Genomic DNA, 21,068 nt, shown 5'->3' with positions numbered 1-21,068 from the left:
CAGATGACTTCATGCTCTGGAAAGACACCGCGTATTTTATGAAGATCTTGGGACAGGCCTTCATTGCACTATTGCTGAATGTCAGGGACTTCTACTAAGTGTTTTACATGGTAAAATCCTCACAATAACCCTAAGAGATTGGTATTTTTCATACTTTCATTTCAAATGAGGAAAATAAGGCCAAAAAGATTATGTTTAATTTCTAAATTAACGTTATACTGTTGGGCTGACCAAGCTCTTCCCCTTTCCAGCCATTCTCAGATCTTTGTTCTTAAAGTGTTATAGATCTTTTGCTTTCTCCCAACTGTCCACTTCACTACCAAACTTATTGAAATGGTCTATATTTGCTTCTTAAGCTTTCACACTACAGAATTACTCTTTTTTAAAAAAAAATTTTTTTTCTTTTAACATTTATTTATCCCTGAGACAAAGAGAGACAGAACATGAACGGGGGAGGGGCAGAGAGAGAGGGAGACACAGAGTCGGAAGCAGGCTCCAGGCTCTGAGCCATCAGCCCAGAGCCTGACGCGGGGCTCAAACTCACGGACCGCGAGATTGTGACCTGAGCTGAAGTCGGACGCTTAACCGACTGAGCCACCCAGGCGCCCCCAGAATTACTCTTTAAAAAGGAACACCACCTCCCTCTCAAATATCAACAGATTTTTTTCGTGGTACAATAGTTGCAAATATTAAGTTCAAGCAAAATTCTCCTTTCAGACCTTTATTTCCTCCATAATTAAAAAAAAAATGTTTATTTATTTATTTTTGAGAGAGAGAGACAGAGAGAGACAGAGAGAGCCAGGAAATGAGGGGCAGAGACAGATGGAGACAGAATCCCAAGCAGGCTCCGTGCCCATCAGTGCAGAGCCTGATGAGGGGCTCAAACCCACAAAGCATGAGATCATGACCTGAGCTGAAATCAAGATAACTGACTGAGCCACCCAGACTCCCCTTCCCCATAAATTTTTAAACTTCCTTCTGCATTGGTAATCATTCTTCAAAGTTCAGTGTATTTCTTTTTAGACTTTATACATTTATACAAGTATATATATAATGTATATTTGTAAATAGTTTGGCCTATTTTAGGATTTTATTTTTCTTCAGAAATGAAATCAGACAATATGTTGTATGCAGATTTTTTCCCCATTACTGTATCTTAGAGATTTTTCCATGTCATTACCTCATGTAGGCATAATCCTTTAATCTACCCTTTAATCTACTCTAATTAGTATTCCTATAAAGAATGTTCTATGATTTCTTGAACCATAATGGACCATTAATGGACATTTACTTATTGTAATTAATATTTTCCTGTTGCAAACAGTACATCCTTATACACATCCCATGTGCATATATACAAGTATTTCTCTAAGATAATTACATAAAGGTAGAATTACTGAATTGAAGAGTTATGTGCTTTAAAATTTTATTAGTGGTTATGAAATTTCCTACAAAAAGGCTGTGTCAATTTGCACTTATACCAATGTTGTATCATGGCATTCAGTGCCGTGTATAGTCTTGCCAGCAAAGAATAATAAATTTTTTCTTAATTTTGATGGGTGAAAAGTAAGAAGATATTGTTTCAGTTTTTAACCTTTTCATATGTTTGGAGACTATATACATATTTTTTTTCTCCCTAAGAATTACCATTTTACATCCCTTGTCAATTTTTCTGTTGGGTTAGTCATTCTTTGAAATTGATTTTTAGGAACTCATGTATTGTGGGCAAAGTCTTTTGTTTGGTATATGTTTTAATATTTCTCCTCTATAGCTTACCATTTAGCTTTTAAAAAATTACTCAACTTTATCTTTTAGGTCAGTTTTAGGGTCACAGAAAAATGGAATGGAAAGTACTGAGAGTCCCCATATACCACTACACACACAGCCCTTCCCTATCCTGCAGCCCAGGTACAGTTGTTACAGTTGAGGACTGCACGGACACGTCATTATCACCCAAAGTTTACATTAGGGTTTACTCTTTTTTCCCCCCAGTCTGTACTTTTTAGTTATAATTTTTAGTTCATTTCTATTTTGTGTTTTCTTAATTCTTTTCTAGTTTACAATTTTTCTTTTGATTTCCTTTTCTGTTCATTTATTTTTTAAGTTTTTATTTAAATTGCAGTTAGTTAATATTAGTTTAGTTAATTTTAATTAAACTGGTTTAAATTTTAATTAAAGTAACTAGTTTAAATTTTAAACTAGTTAGTTTAGTTAGTTAATATTAGTTTCAGGTGTAAAATGTAGAGATTCAGCACTTTCATACAACACTCTGTGCTCCTCACAGGTGTCCTCCATAATCCCCATCACCTTTATCATCCACCCCCCCACCCACCTCCCCTCTGGTAACCATCAGTTTGTTCTCTATAGTAAAGAGTCTGTTTCTTGGTTTGCCTTAGGTTCACTCTTGATATTTAGCTTTTCATATGGTGTATTTTATTAGGTTGAAATTTGAAATTTAAATGAAGGAAGATTTATCAATTTTTTTCCTTAGGATTTTCTGAAGTTTGTATTTTGACTAGGCTTGTATTACTCCTATTTCAAGATTATCAGCATAACCCCTCCATAATTTCTTTTAGTATTTTTTAATTGAAAATTTTTCTTTTAGCTTTTTAATTGAAGGGGGCATGTGGAATAAGCTAGGGTATTAACTTTTATCCACTTGTGATCAGTTATTACATAATCATTTAAAATTATACTTTTATCATAAACAAAATTCCTTGCAGTCTATTTCTTCATTCTTTAATCTTTTATGAAGCCATCTGTCTTACACAGTGTTTTTGAAACAATTTAACAGCTTTATTGAAGTGTAATTGAATACAATGTTAAAAAACAAACAAACTTGGTCTTAGATAATGAAAGGCTTTATTCAGAATAAAGACTGTTGTAACAAGGACAGTGCCCTGATCTGAAAAATCTGGAAGCATCTCAAAATCAATTAAGAAAAGGCTTTTCTTTTAAAGGGTCAAGGTGGGGGAAGTAGAGATAAACAGAATCTTTTAAGAGGAAGTTAGATAAGCAAGGGGAAATGACCGGTCTGATAGTGTTCTTTGTGGTCAGCTGATTTCCAGGAGAAGCTGATAAAGTGGGGGTGCTCCACTTTTTCTGTAGGGACAAGCAGAGCTCAGAGGCCTATAGGAAAGAGAGAAGGCTTAGTTAAGTTTGGTCAAGATAGAGAAAAGAGTAAGAAACATGCAATTGTGAACACTTGGTCAACAATAGACTGCACATGTTTAAAACATACAGGTTGGTAAGTTTTGACACATGTATACATGTATGAAACTATCACCATGATCAAGATATTAAACATGTAATTATCCCAAAAAGTTCTTTGTGACCCTTGGTAATCCTTTCTTCCCACCCCTTCTGTTCCCCTATCCTCAGGCAATCACCTTTCTCCTTTCTGTCATTATACATCAGGGTGCATTTCCTAGAATTTCATAGAATGACTCTTTTTTTTGCCTAGCTCCATTCTCTCAGCATAATTATTTTGAGATTCATCCATATTGCTACTGTGTCAGTAGCTCATTCCTTATTGTTGTTTATCATTGAGTAGTATGGATATGCCACAGTTGGTTTATCTTTTCATCTGTTCATGTACATTTGGGCTATTTCCAGTCTTTGGCTATTAACAGATAAAGCTGCTGTGAACATTCACATACAAGTCTTCATATGGACTTCTGTTTTCACTTCTCTTGGGTAAATACCTAGGAGTGGAGTGACTGAGTCATATGATAGGTGTATAACTTTTCAAGAAAATTTCAAACTGTTTTCCAAAGTGTTTGTACCATTTTACGTCCACACTATCACCATAAGAGTTGTCGTTCTTTCACACCCTGGCCAGCACTTCATATGGTCAATCTGTTCAGTTGTAGCCATTCTATTAAGGGTGAAGTAGTCCATCACTGAGGTTTTAATTTGCATTTCTTTAGTGACTAGTAATGTTGAACATGTTTTCATGTGCTTATTTGCCATCTGTATATCTTTTTTGATGATTTGTCTGTTCAACTTTCTTCCCCATTTTGAAAATTGGGTAGTTTTCTTATTTTTGAGGTTTGAGAGTACTTCATATATTCTGGATACAAGTCTTTTATCAGATATATGATTTGCAGATATTTTCTCCCAGTCTGTAGCTTATCTTTTTTTTTTTTTCAACGTTTATTTATTTTTGGGACACAGAGAGACAGAGCATAAACGGGGGAGGGGCAGAGAGAGAGGGAGACACAGAATCGGAAACAGGCTCCAGGCTCTGAACCATCAGTCCAGAGCCCGACGCGGGGCTCGAACTCCCGGACCGCGAGATCGTGACCTGGCTGAAGTCGGATGCTTAACCGACTGCGCCACCCAGGCGCCCCTGTAGCTTATCTTTAATCACCCTAGCTGTGTTTTTTATGGGTTATGTTTTTTTGGTGTTACATTTAAGGAATCTTTGTCTAATCTAAAGTTGCAAAAGTTTTCTCCTACAAGCCTTTTAATTTTAGGTTTTACATTTAGAACTATGATCTATTTCAACTTTATATAATTCTTTTGTATGGTACAAGATTTAAATTATATTTCATTTATTTTTAAATTTTTATTATGAAATAATTATAAACTGACAGGAAGTTGTAAAAACAGTGCGAAGAGCTCCATGTATTTTCACCCAGTTTCCCTCAGAGGTGACATCTTATGTAGCTATTGTGCAATATAAAAATTAGGACACTGACACTGATGCATTAACTAGATTAAAGACTTTATTGAGTTTTCACCATTTTAAATTAAATTAAATTAAATTTCTTGAGAGAATCTTAAGCCCCTTAAGGAGGCTCGAGCTCATGACTGTGAAGATCATGATCTGAGCCAAAATCAAGAGTTGGACATTTAACTGACTGAGACACCAGGCAACTCCAGTTTTCACCATTTTTAACCACATTTGTGTATGTGTGTATCTGTGTAGTTTTATGCAATTTTATCCCATTTATTGATTTCTGTAAACACCACCCCAGTTAACACAGAGAACTGTTCTATCATCATAAAAAATCCTCCTTGCTGCTACCTCTTTGTATCTGTACCTACTCCCAACTCTAGCCTGATCCCTTCTTCCCCTGGCTACCTCTTATCTGTTCTCCATGTGTAGTTTTGCCATTTCAGTAATGTTAAAAAATGGAATCATAAAGTATATACTTTCGAGAGTGACTTTTTTCACTAAACATAATGCCTTTGAGGTCAATCTAGATTGTTGTATGTATTAATATTTCATTCCTTTTTATTGCTGAGTATTGTTCCATTGGATGGATTTAACTGTAGAGAACTTAGAGTAATGTTTCTGTTGGTCTTTCTACCAGCTGAGAGGTCCTGCCTAGAGTTTGTTTAACATGTTTAACCATGGTTAACCATTTGTTAACTGTAGTATAACCATGCAGAGTTTGTTTAATCATTCACCTTTTAAAGGGCATTTGGGTTTTTTTTTTTTTGAACATTTTGCTGTTAAAAATAAAGCTGCTATGAATTATGTTCCACTATTTATCATCAAAGAATTAAAGAAAAATATGTTCTTTGTGAGTAAAGAGAAAAAATCTTAGAAATTTAAATTATAACCAAATAGAAATTATAGAACTAAAAAATTATAGAACTAAAAACCAATAATGAAAGTTTCACTGGCTAGAGTTAAAAGCAGGCTAATATGGCAGAAGAGAGTCAATGAACATGAAGCTGACCCCCCCCCCAAAAAAAAATCCAAACTAAAGAACAAATAGAAAGATTAAAGAAAAATGAGCAGAGTATCAGGGACACTAGGAGATATCAAATAACCTAATGTAACTATTAGTGAAATTTCAGGACACTGAGAATGAGATAAAAAATAAAAGAAATAATGGCTGAAAAATCCCCTAATTTAGGGAAAAATATTGACTTACAATTCCAAAGTGAACCCAAGTCAGAATCATTGCAAAGAAAATTGACTTAGGTATATTGTAATCAAAGTGCTGAGATAAACAGAAAGTAATGAAAGAAGCCAATAGAAAACAGGGGAACAAAGATATGAATGATAGATGATTTTTTATCCCTGAAGCAATAAGGGCCAGAGATAATAGAACAGTATATTTACTGTTCTAAATGGAAGAAACTGACAACCTAGAGTTCCATACATAGGACACATATTCTTCAAAAATTAAAGAAAGCTTGTTTCCTTGGCTCCCCCTTCTTTTCCTCCTCCTTCTTTCCTCTGTATTGTTATTTCCCCATCCTTCTTCTCTCTCAAACAATTCAGACCTGAACACATTAGCTGAAACATAGAAGAGATGTCTCTGTGGGTGGGAGGTTGTGGGCCATGGGTGGTGGTGCAATGGGGAGCCATGGTGGTTCAAAGTAGGGTGAGACAAGGCAGGCAAGATAAAAAGAATGTCTACATGAGGTGAAGACCTACTCAATAGACAAGTTAGTTCCTGAGTATGAAGAGAAATGCATTCACGGATGCTTAATTTTCGGTGATGATTACGCAGACTGTTAGGACTAAATGTTTGTAACCTCCTCCCCCAAATTCATATGTTGAAGCCCTACCCACCAGGGTGGCTGTGTCTGGAGATGGGGCTTTAGGTAAGTAATTAAAGTTAAATGAGATCAAAAGGAGGGGGTCCTGATCTGACAGGGTTAGTGCTTTTTTTTTTTTTTAACGTTTATTTATTTTTGAGAGAGAGAGAGTAAGCCAGCGAGCAGGGGAGGGGCAGAGAGAGGGGAACGGAAGATCTGAAGTGGGCTCTGCGTTACAGCAGCAAGCCCGGTGCTGGGCTTGAACTTATGAATTGTAAGATGATGACCTGAGTTGAAACCAAGAGATGGGTACTCAACCGAGCCACCCAGGCACCCTGAGTTAGTGTTTTTATAAAGAGACATCTGAGAGCTTGCTTGCGCGCTCTCTTTCTCTCAGAACATACACACTGAAGAGAGGCCATGTTAGAGAAGGCAGCTCTCTGCAAGCTAGGAAGAATTTCCTCACCAGAAACTGAATTGGCAGGAACTTTGAGTTTGGACATCTAGCCTGCATAACTGTGAGATATTAAGTTTCTGTTGTTGAAGCCACCAGTCTGTGGTATCTTGTTCTCCCAGTCCCAGAAGACACAGACACATACTCTGTATGATTTCATTCCTTTGAAATATGTTGAGCTTTAAATAGTTGTAGCCAAAGAGTTATGAAAACTTCAGAAGGATAGTAAGTGATTTTCCAGAGAATCATTGCTGTAGCTTGGTTAGAAAGATTTTAGACTTTAAGATAAGACTTTTGTTAATGAATATTGATGACAGTAAGTCCTTTCTTTATTGATAGTCATTTACTCTTCACAGGAGTGTGAATCGGACCCTTGTTGTGAAGGAAGTACTTGTAAACTTAAATCATTTGCTGAATGTGCATACGGTGACTGTTGTAAAGACTGTTGGGTAAGGAGTTCCTCCCTATTTGGAAAAAAAAGTAGAAGAAAGCAAAACATGCATATGTAAAAAATTTTTTTTTTCTGATCTGTAAGAGAGCACCATTTTTATTACATGATTCTATGAAAAATTTTATGCCACTTGTTTGCAGTTTTGAATTACATTCTTTTTATAACAAGCGGTCTCACGAGACTTTTTTCTAAGTAGAAACTTTTTTTCTGATTTTAAGAGTAATCTATGTTTTTTATAAATAATTCACAAATACCAAATATAGAAAGTACAGAGTAAAAGGCAGTATCATTTTACCTTCCTCAGGTAGCCATCGTTGATAATTTGTTAACTTCAGTACTTTTTCCTATACAAAAGTGAATGCATGTGTATATGTGTGAGTGTATGTGTGTGAACACAGATACATTTATTTTTACTACCTGCTTTTTTCAGTAGCATACCGTAGATTTTATCTATTCGTATAATTAGTTCTACATGGTTGTATAGTTAGTGCTGTTTTATGAGGTGATTACATAATTTCTTTATTTAGTTAACTAATGGATGTTTAGGTTGCTTCTAATTTTTGTCTATAAGTGGAATTGCTGGGACAGAGTATGTATGTTAAAAATTGTGGCACACATTTTATATACCTTCCACAAATATATTGGTCTGTACTTCTACCAACAATGTAATCAAATATGTGCTGTGACATCATTGGTGAGTCCAATACTGGTTAGTCTGATACGTGTAAAGTGCTTTTAAAGTTTCATTTAATTTGTATTTCTTTTGGCTATCGGTAAAGTTACATTTTTTCATTTTCCATATTTCATGACTTTTATGGGTTGCCTGTTACTGGCCTTTGTTCGTACTTCTATTGGGTTATCTAATCTTTTGTTGTTGCTAGATGTTTTATAGACATAAATACTGTGGCTTCAAATTTGATCACTTTGTGGGGATTGTCTTGATATTCCTGTTTAATTTGAATCTTATTACCCTAGTTCCTTCCAGGAGGTACTTTATGCCGAGGAAAAACTAATGAATGTGATGTTCCAGAATATTGCAATGGTTCATCTCAGTTCTGTCAGCCAGACGTTTTTATTCAGAATGGCTATGCTTGCCAGAGTAACAAAGCCTATTGCTACAATGGCGTGTGCCAGTATTACGATGCTCAGTGCCAAGTCATCTTTGGCTCAAGTAAGACATTTTAATTATAATCGATGTCCTTTATTTTATTCATTTATTTGCGTCCGTTTTTAAAAATGGAAAGAAAACATTATTGATAAAAGTGAAGTTCTCTTGTTTTCTCTCCCCTGTCCTATCTCCCTCCTTCCTTCTCCATAAGTAGTGCTGATCATGAATTTGATATGTAGAAATTCAGTTGGTGATTTTTGCTTTTACTCCCTCTCCTTTTTATCACCTTTCTATTCTATGTATATAAACAAAATAAGTAAATATACATTTACTTAGTATCATGTTCTAGTTTTAATAATTTCATATAAATAATAAGGGGATGTACATATGGGTCTGCTACTTTCATTGCTCACTGAAAATGTTTTTGATACGTTTGATTACAATATCAATATGTTGATGCATTTAGATTTTAGTGCATTAGAGTACTCCATTATATAAATGGAATCCATTCCCTCACTGATAGATATTTCAGATGTTTAAAAGTTTTTCCTGTTTTCTCTATTTAAAATTTTCATTTTTGTCAAAGTTACACGTATACATAGATTAAAGAGCCAATTTTTTTATGAGGTTTTATGAAAAAGCGTGCTCCCACCTAAAATCCCCATCCCTTGGGGCAACCACTTTTCACCTTTTCTAGCTGATTATTTTGTTACTTGTTCCAGGTCTTTAAATAATCTCTTGGTAATGCTACTTTTTAATTTTTACATTCTAGGCATTAACTACTAATTTCTCACTACTGAAGATGAGAATTTAGAATTCTTTCAACCCTTGTCAACTCCCATCATATTCATGGTCTTTTTGCATTCTCCATCCTTTTAATATGGATTAAGTATGATTTTAGTTAAAGCATCGAGGACTCTTGTGATACTGTGATTTATAATTAGAAAACTATACTTGATCTTCATTCCTTTCCTGGCCTCAAACTCCTAAAACCCTTGGAATTTCCTAAGTTTGGGAGCTAGAAGTGTGTCTCTTGATATGTTAACAAAGTGACTTTTGGAAAGCTCAGAGGTAACTCAAGGATGGGAACTGGTTGCCCAGGGAACCAACCACACGGTTAGAGGGTTGTAAGTTCCCCACCTCTGTGGAGGGAGAGCAGCTAGAGGATGAGTTAATCACTAATGGCTTATGATTTAATTAATCCTACCTATGTAATGAGCCTCTATAACAACCCAAAAGGATAGGGTTCTGAGAGCTTCCAGCTTGGTGAAGAGGTAGGTGTATATTCTCGGAAAGTGTTGCACTTAGAGAGGGAATAGAAACTTCTAGCCCCTTTCCCCATACCTCGCCCTATGGATCTCTTCCATCTGGCTTTTCCTGAGTTATATCCTTTTATAATAAATCAGTAATCTAGAAAATCAAATGCCTCCCTGAGTTCTATGAGCTGCTCTAGCAGGTTAATCAAACTTAGGAAGGGAGTTGTGGGAACCTCTGATCTATATATAATCACAAATATATTAATAACAAAAAGGAAGAAATATATATGGCCATTAAAGTCCTAGTTTCTGTAACTGATCATGTGGTCACAGCTGGTAGTTTTAACAACCTTCTTCATTATCCATTCCACATACCCTTTGTCTTCAGCAAGCACCTCAGTTGGTTGTGGCTTTTTACCTGTGGAGTGACCCAAACCTTCATTCTTGAGGGCTCTGGGCCGTTTGTAGTCCAGCCTGGATTGAGTTGCTGTAGTTTTCCGTTGACCTTAATCACAGGGCACAGTAATACTAAGAGGCACCTTCGGGGCTCTCCTGTATTACACACATACTCTTCCTCCCCTCCATTGTGCAATAGCAGTTCCCCATGGTTGTCAAGATCAGTCCCCATAGCCAGCGCAGTGACTCCTTTCATTGCCTGTCCATTCAGAGGCATGAGGAGTGTAAAATGGCTAGCTGGTGGTCTTCAATTCCAGCTCTCAGCGGAATCATTGTTGTGTCTTCTGATGGAAGCACTCCTCTCTTTGGAGTTAAGACTCTGAGCCAGAAGGTTATGGGAAGAGGAAGCAAAAATTTTGCCAGAGGGTCACTAGGAGAAATAGCAGTGGCACTTTTACTTCTGCCTCATGATTCCTGGACCTGTGAATCCTGGCCGTGGTAGAAACAGCACCATATATTGGATGCTGATTCAGAACATACACAACCCTCTGGAGAACTTTGCCCCTTCCTATAAGGCATTGCTACCTAGTTGGTGCTGTAACAGAGTCTTCAAAAGGCCTTCCATTATTCTGTCAAACTAGCAACTTCTGGATGGTAGGAAATGTGGTAAGACCAGAGAATTCCATGAGCCTGTACCCCTTGCCACATTTCATTTGCTGTGAGGTGAGTTCTTTGATGAGAAGCAAATCTATGTGCTATACCATGATGGTGGTTAAAGATAGTCTGTCAATCTGTGGATGGTAGTTTGGGCAGAAGAATTCCATCCAGGCAAAGCAGTCCTTGTCTAATTAAGTGTCTATTCCAATAAGAATAAAATTCTTATTCTTCCATGATGGAAAAGGTCCAGTGTCATAAACCTACAACCAGGAGGCTGGCTGCCATATTGAGGACTCAGAATTGGTCTCTGCTGTTGGCAGATTGGGCACCCAATAGTGGCCATAGCCCAGTTGTTTTTGATGAGTGGAAGTGCATGTTGTTTAGCTTATGTATAATCTCCATCCCTGTCACTATGGCCCCTTGCTCTTGTCTCCATTGGGAGATGACAGGGATGATGGAGAAGACAGGTTGACTGGTATCCAAAGAATAGGTCATCCTATTCATTTGACTATTAAAATTCTCCTCTGCTGAGGTCACTTTTTGGTGAGTGTTCACATGGGACACAAATATCTTCATGTGTTTTTCCTATGAGGACATATCTTTTGATAATCTTGTAGAAGGGAAAGGCAGTTAAGATCCCTGCAAACTAAATTATGATGTAGGGCTGAAGAGTTGCTGTACCCTTGAGAGAGGACAGTGCCAGCTGAAAGCAAACTGCTTCTGGTCATCCTTATTGACCAGTGTGGAGAAAATAGTATCTGCCTGTTCAATAGCTGCATACCAGATGCCGGGAGATATGTGAATTTGCTCAAGCAGTAAAACCTCAGTGGCTACAGCAGCAATTACACTTACCAACTGTTTAAGCTTATGACAGTCCACTGTTCTCCAAGTTCTGTCTGTCTTCTGCACGGGCCAAATAGCTTAGCTGAATTGGAGTATCTTTATCTTTCTAGTCCTTAATGGTGGTATTGATCTCTGCAGTGCCTTCTGGATTGTGGTATTACTTTTGGTTTACTGTTTTCCTAGGTAGTGGGTGTTCTAGTGGCTTCTGCTTGGCCTTTCCCACCATAACAGCCCTGACTCCACAGGTCAGGGAGCCAGTGTAGGGATTCTGCTAGCTGTTGATTATGTCTGTTCCAGTCATGCATTCTGGAACTGGGGAAATAGCCACAGAATGGGTTCAGGGATGCACTGGGCCCACTGTGAGGACAACCTGAGCTGAAAGTCCATTGACCACCTGACCTCCATAGCTCCCTACTCTGACTTGTAGGCCACCATGATGTTTTGGATCTCCTGGAAGCAATGTCAGTTCGGAGATAGTGTCTCGTAGTCTCTGAGAGGTCTGATTACTTTTCTGCAATGTTCAGTTACCCTGGTAAAAGGCCTTAGGTCCTGTTGGGGATGGATGGGAGAAAGATTGACAGCAAAAATTTTCAGCAGCATATCAGGGTTCTACCTCTCCTTCATTTAAGGGGTTCTGGGTCTAAAAATATGGCTCAGGTCTGAGAATCAATTGAGGGCCCATGATTTTTTTTGATTCAGGTTAGTCTTTGGTTCATTTGACCTTGAACTTTTCTGCTTATAGAGATGTAGTAAGAATTTGCTGGTGGGCTTCCTCTCTTTTTATTTCTAGGAACACCGTGATCAACTAACTAATGCCATAGGTCTGTACAAGTCAGACTTTTCTAATTGCTCCTTTGACTTTGCTGTTCATTATGCAAAAAGGATATCAAGTAGCTGCTATGTAGTAGTTCTGGTGAAAAACCATGGCAAGTTTACACTGAGGCATGGCACCACGGGTAGTCAGCTTTATTATTACTTTTATTGTTGTTGGGTTAGAAACCATTCTCTCTTTTATTTATATTTTTCTTTTCAAATTTTTATTTAAATTCTAGTTACATAACATACAGTGCAGTATTGGTTTCAGGAGTAGAATTCAGTAATTCATCACTTACATATAACACCCAGTGCTCATCATAACAAGTGCCCTCCTTAATACCTATCACCCATTTAGCCCATCTCCTACCCATCTGCCTCCATCAACCCTCAGTTTGTTCTCTCTTAAGAGTCTCTTAATGGTTTGTTTCCCTCTTTCTTTTTCTTTCTTTTTTTTTTCCCTTCCCATATGCTCATCTGTTTTGTTTCTTAAATTACACATATGAGTGAAATCATATGGTACTTGTCTTTCTCTGACTGGCTTATTTCACTTATAATGCACTCTAGCTCCATCCACATTGTTGCAGATGGCAAGATTTCATTCTTTTTGATGGCTAATATTCCAGTGTATGTATGTGTATGTATGTATGTATACATGTGTGTATGTATGTATACATGTGTGTAACATGTGTTGTATATACATATGTATGTATGTACACATATGTACACATATGTATATGTATACACACACACACACACACCACATCTTCTTTATCCATTCATCAGTCGATTGACATTTGGGATCTTTGCATATTTTGGCTATTGTTGATAATGCTGCTATAAACATCAGGGTGCATGTACCCCTTTAATCTGTATTTTTGTATTAAACAAAATCTGTATTTTTGTATTTGGATAAACACCTAGTAGTGCTTGCTGGGTTGTAGGGTGGTTCTATTTTTAACTTTTTGAGAAACCTCCATACTGTTTTCCAGAGTGGCTGTACCAGTTTGCACTCCCACCAACAATGAAATAATGTTCCCCTTTCTTCACATCCTCATCAACACCTGTTGTTTCTTGTGTTGTTAATGAAAAAAAAATTTTTTTTAATGTTCATTTATTTTTGAGAGAGAGAGAGAGAGAAACAGAGCACGAGCTGGGGAGGGGGAGAGAGAGAGGGAGACACAGAATCTGAAGCAGGCTCCAGGATCCGAGCTGTCAGCACAGAGCCCGATGCAGGGCTCGAACCCACAAGCCATGAGATCATGACCTGAGCTGAAGTCAGACGCTTAACTGACTGAGCCACCCAGGTGCCCCGTGTTACTAATTTTTAGTCAGCTTTATTTTGATTACACAATGATGCTAGCAGTATTCCTGCAGTGATAGTATATGTTGTATTGCCTCTTATGTTTCCTTCCTTAAGTTAAAGTGATTGAGGTTCCCAAGGAAATGGGTGCTTTCAGCACAACTAGGCAGATTTCTTTGTTTGATAATTGGCAGTGATGTGTTTATGCCAGGATCATACTGGATTCTTGTTTTCCCATCTTCTTCCATTTCTGTCCTGAGTCAGTAGGAACAGCAACAACATTGCATTCAAGAGAATGAAATAAGTGAGCACCATATGTTGATTGAGGCTTGTCTTTGAGAAAGCAGAGACTTAATAATAGGAGCTGTTCTGTTTCTCTTCAGAGAGGTACTGGTAAACTAAATCCATTATTTACCAGGATGTGGGACACTTAGTAGGGGATTGATACATATTTAATGAGGAAAGGAAGGAAAGCAAGGGAGGGAGAGAAAGGAAAGGAAAGGAAAAGAAAGGATAGAAAACGAATGGAGACCCAAATTTTCTATTTTTTTTAATAAATTTTTTTTTTAACGTTTATTTATTTTTGAGACAGAGAGAGACAGAGCATGAATGGGGGAGGGCCAGAGAGAGGGAGACACAGAATCCGAAACAGTCTCCAGGCTCTGAGCTGTCAGCACAGAGCCTGACGCGGGGCTCGAACTCACGGACCGCGAGATCATGACCTGAGCCGAAGTCGGCCGCTTAACCGACTGAGCCACCCAGGCGCCCCCCAAATTTTCTATTTTTATTTTTGTTTCTTCTCAGTTAAGAAGATCAGTCATGAGTACTGTGCTGGATTTCTCTGAAGGTAGAGATGTTGACTTTGACCAGACTCCTGCTGTCTCTAGTGTCTGTCTGTTGTACATCTTATTTTATGGTGGGTCAGATAGGGATTGAGGAGGGACAACTAAAATTAAATGGAACGTATTTATGCTAGATCATAGGCTAGAGTAGTAGAGATCTGTCAACTCGATACATTTTGTAAAAATAGCAAGTTATTGCAGTCTAAAAAAATAATTACAGATACATTTTGATGAGGTAAATACTATTACGTAGCAAAGATATTACCTTCATAGAGGCCTGTGGAAAAGTCTAGGACTACAAACTGCAGTTGTTTTTTTCTCTCTTTTTTTAATTGTTTATTTTTGAAAGAGAGAGAGATACAGAGCGAGAGTGGAGGCGTGGCAGAGAGAGAGGGAGACACAGAATCTGCACTTGATCTTAGCCAAAAGGCCGAGGAGCGATTAGAGACACAGAATCTGAAGCAGGCTCCAGGCTCTGAGCTGTTAGCACAGCCCGACGCGGAGCTTGAACTTGGGAACCGCAAGATCATGACCTGAGCCAAAGTCAGGTGCTTAACTGACTGAGCCACCCAGGCACCATCAGTTGTTTTTCTCTTTGGAGATTATCTGGAAGTTTTAGAGCTCCTTCTGTTCCCTAGAAGGGCCCTGTTAGGGATCCTGCCATGTGCTGTTTGCCCCGTTCAGGTATTATTCTCTGTTCCCTTTTCACGTTGCTTGATCCAACTTCTTTCGCCTCATATCCATTTTCTTTTAAACGAAACCATCTAAACATTAGATGCGTAAGATAGGCCAGTGAATTCCTTTATTCAATAGAAAGTACTGACATTTTGACTTAAAAATATTTACAAATAAAATTTATTTAGGAATGTGTAATTAGTGGGCGAATTGAACATGAAGTGATAATACATATATACAATATGAGAAAACAAAAATGGATTGCCACTTTGTCAGCTGTCATGGCTGTTTGACAATCCTTCTTGTTAGTAGAGCATCTAAATTCAGCATTTTATATATGGTAAATTGAAAACCCAATAACAATAGCTGGCAATGTCTTCACCAACCCTTCCCAGACTGATCTAAAGTCTAATGATGTATTAGAGACATATTTGAGAGCGGGGAAAAGGAATATGCTGAGAACACTAGCATACTATGCATGCTTTTTCATTTATTTATAATTTCATCTTTTTAATGATATTTCTTGTAGGGTCTTAGTGTTTGAGCCCAGGCTAACTTTCAGGTACAATGTAAGCTTTATTTTTACATTTTGTTGTTAAGTATAAAAGTAGAACAAAAATGTTTTATCTGTGAGGCTTGACACTTTCTAGAAGGTGTTGAGGCAGTTCATCAAGGTATATGGATTGTCATAGGGAATATACTTTTTATTTATGGATTAAATTGCCATACTTTTTTTTTTTTTTTTTTAATGTTACAGAAGCCAAGGCTGCCCCAAGAGATTGTTTCATTGATGTGAATTCTAAAGGTGACAGATTTGGCAATTGTGGTTTCTCTGGCAATGAGTACAAGAAGTGTGCCACTGGGTAAGTGGAGGTGAGGTTATAAAGGAATGTGAATGATTTTAAGACCCGTCATCTTGCGACTGCTGGCTTTCTCTCCCTTAAATACTGAACGTTTCAAATTAACTTTTCAAGTTTTATTTTTTTTATTTTTATTTTTTTTAACTTTTCAAGTTTTAAAACATAAGACTTCAGCGAGACTCTCTGAAAAGAACTAGTAAAATAATTCATCCCTTTTGATGTTAACTGTCTAAAGTCTAATGGATTTTAGAATCTTTGTTTTCCCTTATTCTACAATAAGAACCTCAAATAAACACGCTTCCTCTTCTTTTTTTCATTAAAAGATGGCACGGATTAATGTGTAGATACCTTCAAAATTCATTCTGGATGTTGTTATTTTCTTCTTGCTCTATATAATTTTAAAGTGACAAATTAAAACCTTTTTTTTTGTTTCTACAACATTTGCTTATTGTAAAAGTTAATAATTATTAAAAAATTACAAATGAAAAAAAGTCATCCATAATATCAGTCCATATATATTTACTTATTTCATTGTATTTCTTCCTCTTTTTTGTTTCTGTACATACACACACTGATATTTTGTATAATTGGAATTATTCTATATTACTGAGCATCTCTTCTCTTTGCTCCTACTTTGCCAATTAGTCTAAGTAACTGTACGGAAACAATGTTTGCTAAGAAGAAATAACAGCAGCCAATCTCCATGTCGCTAAATCCATCAGACATTGTTAGGTCTTCATGCTACTTGACCTTTTGGTGTCATTCAAGTATGTTGCCTGTTTTTTCCTTGAAGAAACCTCTTTCCTTCGCTTTTGTGTGGGATGTTCTTCTAGTATTCTTTTCTGTGTTTCTGGTTGCTCCTTTAGTGTGTTTATTTGTAGGCTCATCTTTCTCTACTCAGCCATTTAATACTGGAGACACCACGTATGCTGGCTTACATGTGGCCTTCTGCCACAGGGCCTTTGCACACACTATTCCTTCTGCCTGGCATGCCTTCAGCTCCTCCAGATCTCAGTTTTAAAGACTTCCTCACCTTTCTTAACAGAGCCAGAGAGCCCTCTTGTAAGGTGTTCTTACAGCTGTGTGCTTTTCCCCCTTAATGTTAGCCAGTTTGTTTTGTTCTAATTATTTCTTGATATATAAAACAGAGTAGATGGAAGGAAGATAAGAAAAACAAGAAAGTGTTTCAGAAGGAGATAGGAATGTAACTTTTGATATTTATCTTATATAGTTTTAAAAGTAGTTGTAGATATACGTTCTCTTCTGTTTACATAGCACTTTTTCTGGGGAAGTCATACTATTATTATTAATACATTTTTAGTGTATTTAAATTCTAAATTCTTTTGGTTTCTGCCCAAACCACTGTCCTAGTAAGAACAATCATTTAAAAATGATATGATCTGGGGCACCTGGGTGGCTCAGTCATGAGCCCAGGGTCGTGGGATCTAGCCCCATGTTGGGTTCTGTGCTGTGTGTGGAGCCTGCTTAAGATTCTCTGCCTCAACCTCTCTCCCCCACTTGCACACGCTCTGTCTCTCAAATAAAATAAAAATGACAATATCTTCAAATAAGATAGAGGATAATTTTCCAGGTAAAAAGAAGAATAAATACAAAACCAGTTCTAGGCATAGAATTTTCATGATTCTTTTCTGGTGTTTAGAAAAGACACAGGAGGGTCTGTCCTGCATTTTGGGGAGACTGGACCCGTCTTGGTTACCATAGTTTGTCTAAATTAAAATGAGAAAAGTAAGAACTTGAATGTTGGACGAAGGACGAACTGGTTAAGAAATTGGATGCTTTTTTTTTGTTGAATTTGATGTGTTTTCTCCTTATTGTTCATATCATTAATTTTTTAAAATTTATATTGTGATTTCTCCTGTGACTCCTGAGTTATTAAAAGTGTGTTGCTTAATTTCTAGATATTTGGGAGTATTCTGGTTATGTGTTTGATTTCTAGTTTAATTCCAATGAGAACATACTCTGTATAACTTTAGTTCTTTGCAGTTTATTGAGATGTGAATTATTGCCCAGCATGTGGTCTCTTTTGGTGAACGTCCATGTACAATTGGAAAAAAAGTGCATTCTATAGTTATTGGGTTGTGTTATTCTATAAATGTTAACAGTCTTATTCAAGCTTCCAATATCTTTGCATTGCATGTGTGCGTTTTAGGTTTGTCCTTCAATTAAAAAAAAATTTTTTTTTAATGTTTATTTATTTTTGAGAGAGAGAGAGAGACAGAGCATGAGCAGGGGAGGAGCAGAGAGAGAGAGAGACACAAAATTTGAAACAGGCTCCAGGTTCTGAGCTGTCAGCATAGAGCCCGATGTGGGGCTCGAACTCACAAACTGTGAGATCATGACCTGAGCCAAAGCCGGATGCTCAACTGACTGAGCCACCTAGGCACCCCCTAGTCCTTCAATTTCTGAGAGAAGTGGGTTAAAATCTCCAGCTATGATTATAAAGTTGTCTGTTTCTCTTTTTAGTTCTATACATTTTTTTGCTGTGTGTCTTTTGAATCAGTAAATGCTTATGTTATTAGGTGCATCCACATTTAGGATTGTTATGTCTCCTTGACGAATTGGCCCTTTAATTATTACCAAATTTTCTTCTTTATCTTTGCAATATTCTTGTTTAGCATTTGTTGCAGTTTCATTTGTTTATGTGACTGTTTGGTGATCACCCTTCATTGGTAAACTAAAGTGAAGTGACACATTTTATCTTATGTGTTTGGCACGTGATAAGTGCCTATTAAATATTTGTTGAATGAATGTAGGAACAGATGATACAGCTGATGGGTGGATAATTAGTGTAACTGGTTAAATGAACTGAGGTGAAACTTTGGGGTAAGTGGATTAATGCAGACTTGGAGAGAGCTTGCTAGACGTGTCTGATCTTTGTCTTTAGCCTGGTTCTGTTTCCATGATCTTATGAGTATCTTAATGAAATTATAGAAACTACACTTAGGAAATCTATAAATTACTGGGTAGCTGATTTGAAAAACATTTTATAATAGTAATATAGCATTAATATAGCCATTAGGAATGCATATCTGAAGTCAGACTCTTCGGGTTTGAATACTGCTTCAACTACTTAAGATCTTTGAGACTTTGGACACGTTGCTTTCCTTTTCTTTTTCTTCTGTGCCTCATTTTTCTATAAAATGAGGATAATAATGGTACCTATTTCCAGTTGTTTTGAAGACCAAATGTGTTGATGGATGCTAGTACTAAGAAGAATACCCGATTCATTGCAAGACTCATCATTGTCATCATTGCTTTGTAATCATCCTCATCACAGAAAATGTATAAAATCTAGAAGAATCTAAAGAAAGTGAACCCTGTGGTCCTGCCATTCAGAGATACTCCCTCACATTTTTGTTGTATTTCCTTTTTGTATGTGTGTATATACATTCATAAGCATACATTTATGCATCATACATGTATGTACACATATGTATGTGTACTCAGAGCCCCACATCTATATGTATAACCAAAATTGCAAAGTATGATTTGTACTATTTTATAAATTCAGTTTACTTTCCACTATATTAAGAGAGTTTATAGGATGTATTTAGCTTCTTTTAATCATTTCCTTATTTTAGAAATTCAAGTTGTTTCTAGTAGTTTGCTATTTTATTTTACTTTATTATTATATTTTTTAACGTTTATATTTGAAAGAGAGAGAGAGGAGAGAGTGCAAGTCGGAGAGGGGCCGAGAGAGAGGGAGACACAGAATCTGAAGCAGGCTCCAGGGTCTGAGCTGCAAACACAGAGCCTGATGCGGGGTTTGAACTCATGAACTATGACATCATAACCTGAGTCACAGTCGGACGCTTAACTGACTGAGCCATCCAGGCACCCCGTAGTTTGCTATTTTAAATAAGGTTGTGATATATACAGCTGAAGTATTTGTTTATTTCTCTGATTGTTTCCTTAATAGGTTTTCTCAAAAAATATGGATAAGTTTTAAGGCTCCTCATAGATACTTCCAAATTGATCTTCAAAACATTTAACTGATTTATGCTTTCCTACCCCCTCACCAATGCCAGAGTGTTATCTTAAAAATTATAGTTGACCTTTGAACAACATCGGGGTTAGAGATGCTGACTTCCCACATAGTCACAAATTCACTTATAACTTTTGACTCCCCTAAAACTTAATTACAATAGCCTACTATTGATCAAAAGCCTTACCAATAACAAAAAAATAGTTGATTGAATGTTATATGTATTATATGCTGTGTTGTTACAATAAAGTAAGCTAGAGACAATGTTATTAAGAAAATCGTAAGGAAGAGCAAATACATTTGCAGGACTGCACTGTAAAAAATCCATGTGTTAAGTGGACCTGTGCAGTTCAAACATGTAATGTTCTAGGGTTAGCTGGATGGACTTTTCCAATTTGTTATATCAAATAAATGTTTCTTTTTTTGTTTTTTTTTAATTTTAGAGAGAGAGAGCGTGAATGGGGGACAGGAGCAGAGGGTTGGGGGAGGGGGGAGAGAGAGAGAGAGAGAGCAAGCGATCTTAAGCAGTGTCCACACTCAGTGCAGAGCCTGATGTGGGGCTCAAGTCCCACGGCCCGGAGATTGTGACCTGAGCCAAAATCAAGAGTTGGATGCTTAACCCACTGAGCCACCCAGGTGCCCCCGTTTTTAAAAATGTTTATTTATTTTGAGAGAGGGAGAAAGTGTGAGCACACATAAGTGGGGGGAGCACACATAAGAGAGAGGGAAAAGAGACAGAATCCCAAGTAGGCTCTACACTTTGAACTCAGAGCCTGACACAGGGCTTGATCCCATGAACTTTTTAAACAAAAAATTTCAAATATACAGAGGAGCAGAAGGAATACAGAGGAGTAGAAGGAGTATTTCAAATATACAGAAGGAGTAGAAGTATGATGAAAC

General features: G+C 37.1%; 1 protein-coding gene across 2 annotated transcripts in view; it reads left to right on the top strand.

The window, feature by feature from the left end:
- Window positions 1-21,068, top strand: part of ADAM9 (ADAM metallopeptidase domain 9) — a 142,264-nt gene that overhangs the window by 68,556 nt on the left and 52,640 nt on the right. For both annotated transcript variants that reach the window (XR_008295987.1, XM_015076060.3), the window contains exons 13-15: window positions 7,315-7,407; window positions 8,385-8,580; window positions 16,060-16,165. Coding sequence is in view for 1 of the 2 variants with exons in the window: in XM_015076060.3 (XP_014931546.2) it covers window positions 7,315-7,407; window positions 8,385-8,580; window positions 16,060-16,165 (395 nt within the window). In the remaining variant the exon portion in view is untranslated. The remainder of the gene's footprint in view (window positions 1-7,314; window positions 7,408-8,384; window positions 8,581-16,059; window positions 16,166-21,068) is intronic.

The sequence above is a fragment of the Acinonyx jubatus genome, chromosome B1 (assembly GCF_027475565.1).
Source record: "Acinonyx jubatus isolate Ajub_Pintada_27869175 chromosome B1, VMU_Ajub_asm_v1.0, whole genome shotgun sequence".
NCBI lineage: Eukaryota > Metazoa > Chordata > Mammalia > Carnivora > Felidae > Acinonyx > Acinonyx jubatus.
This window is presented reverse-complemented; position numbering and strand designations above follow the sequence as displayed.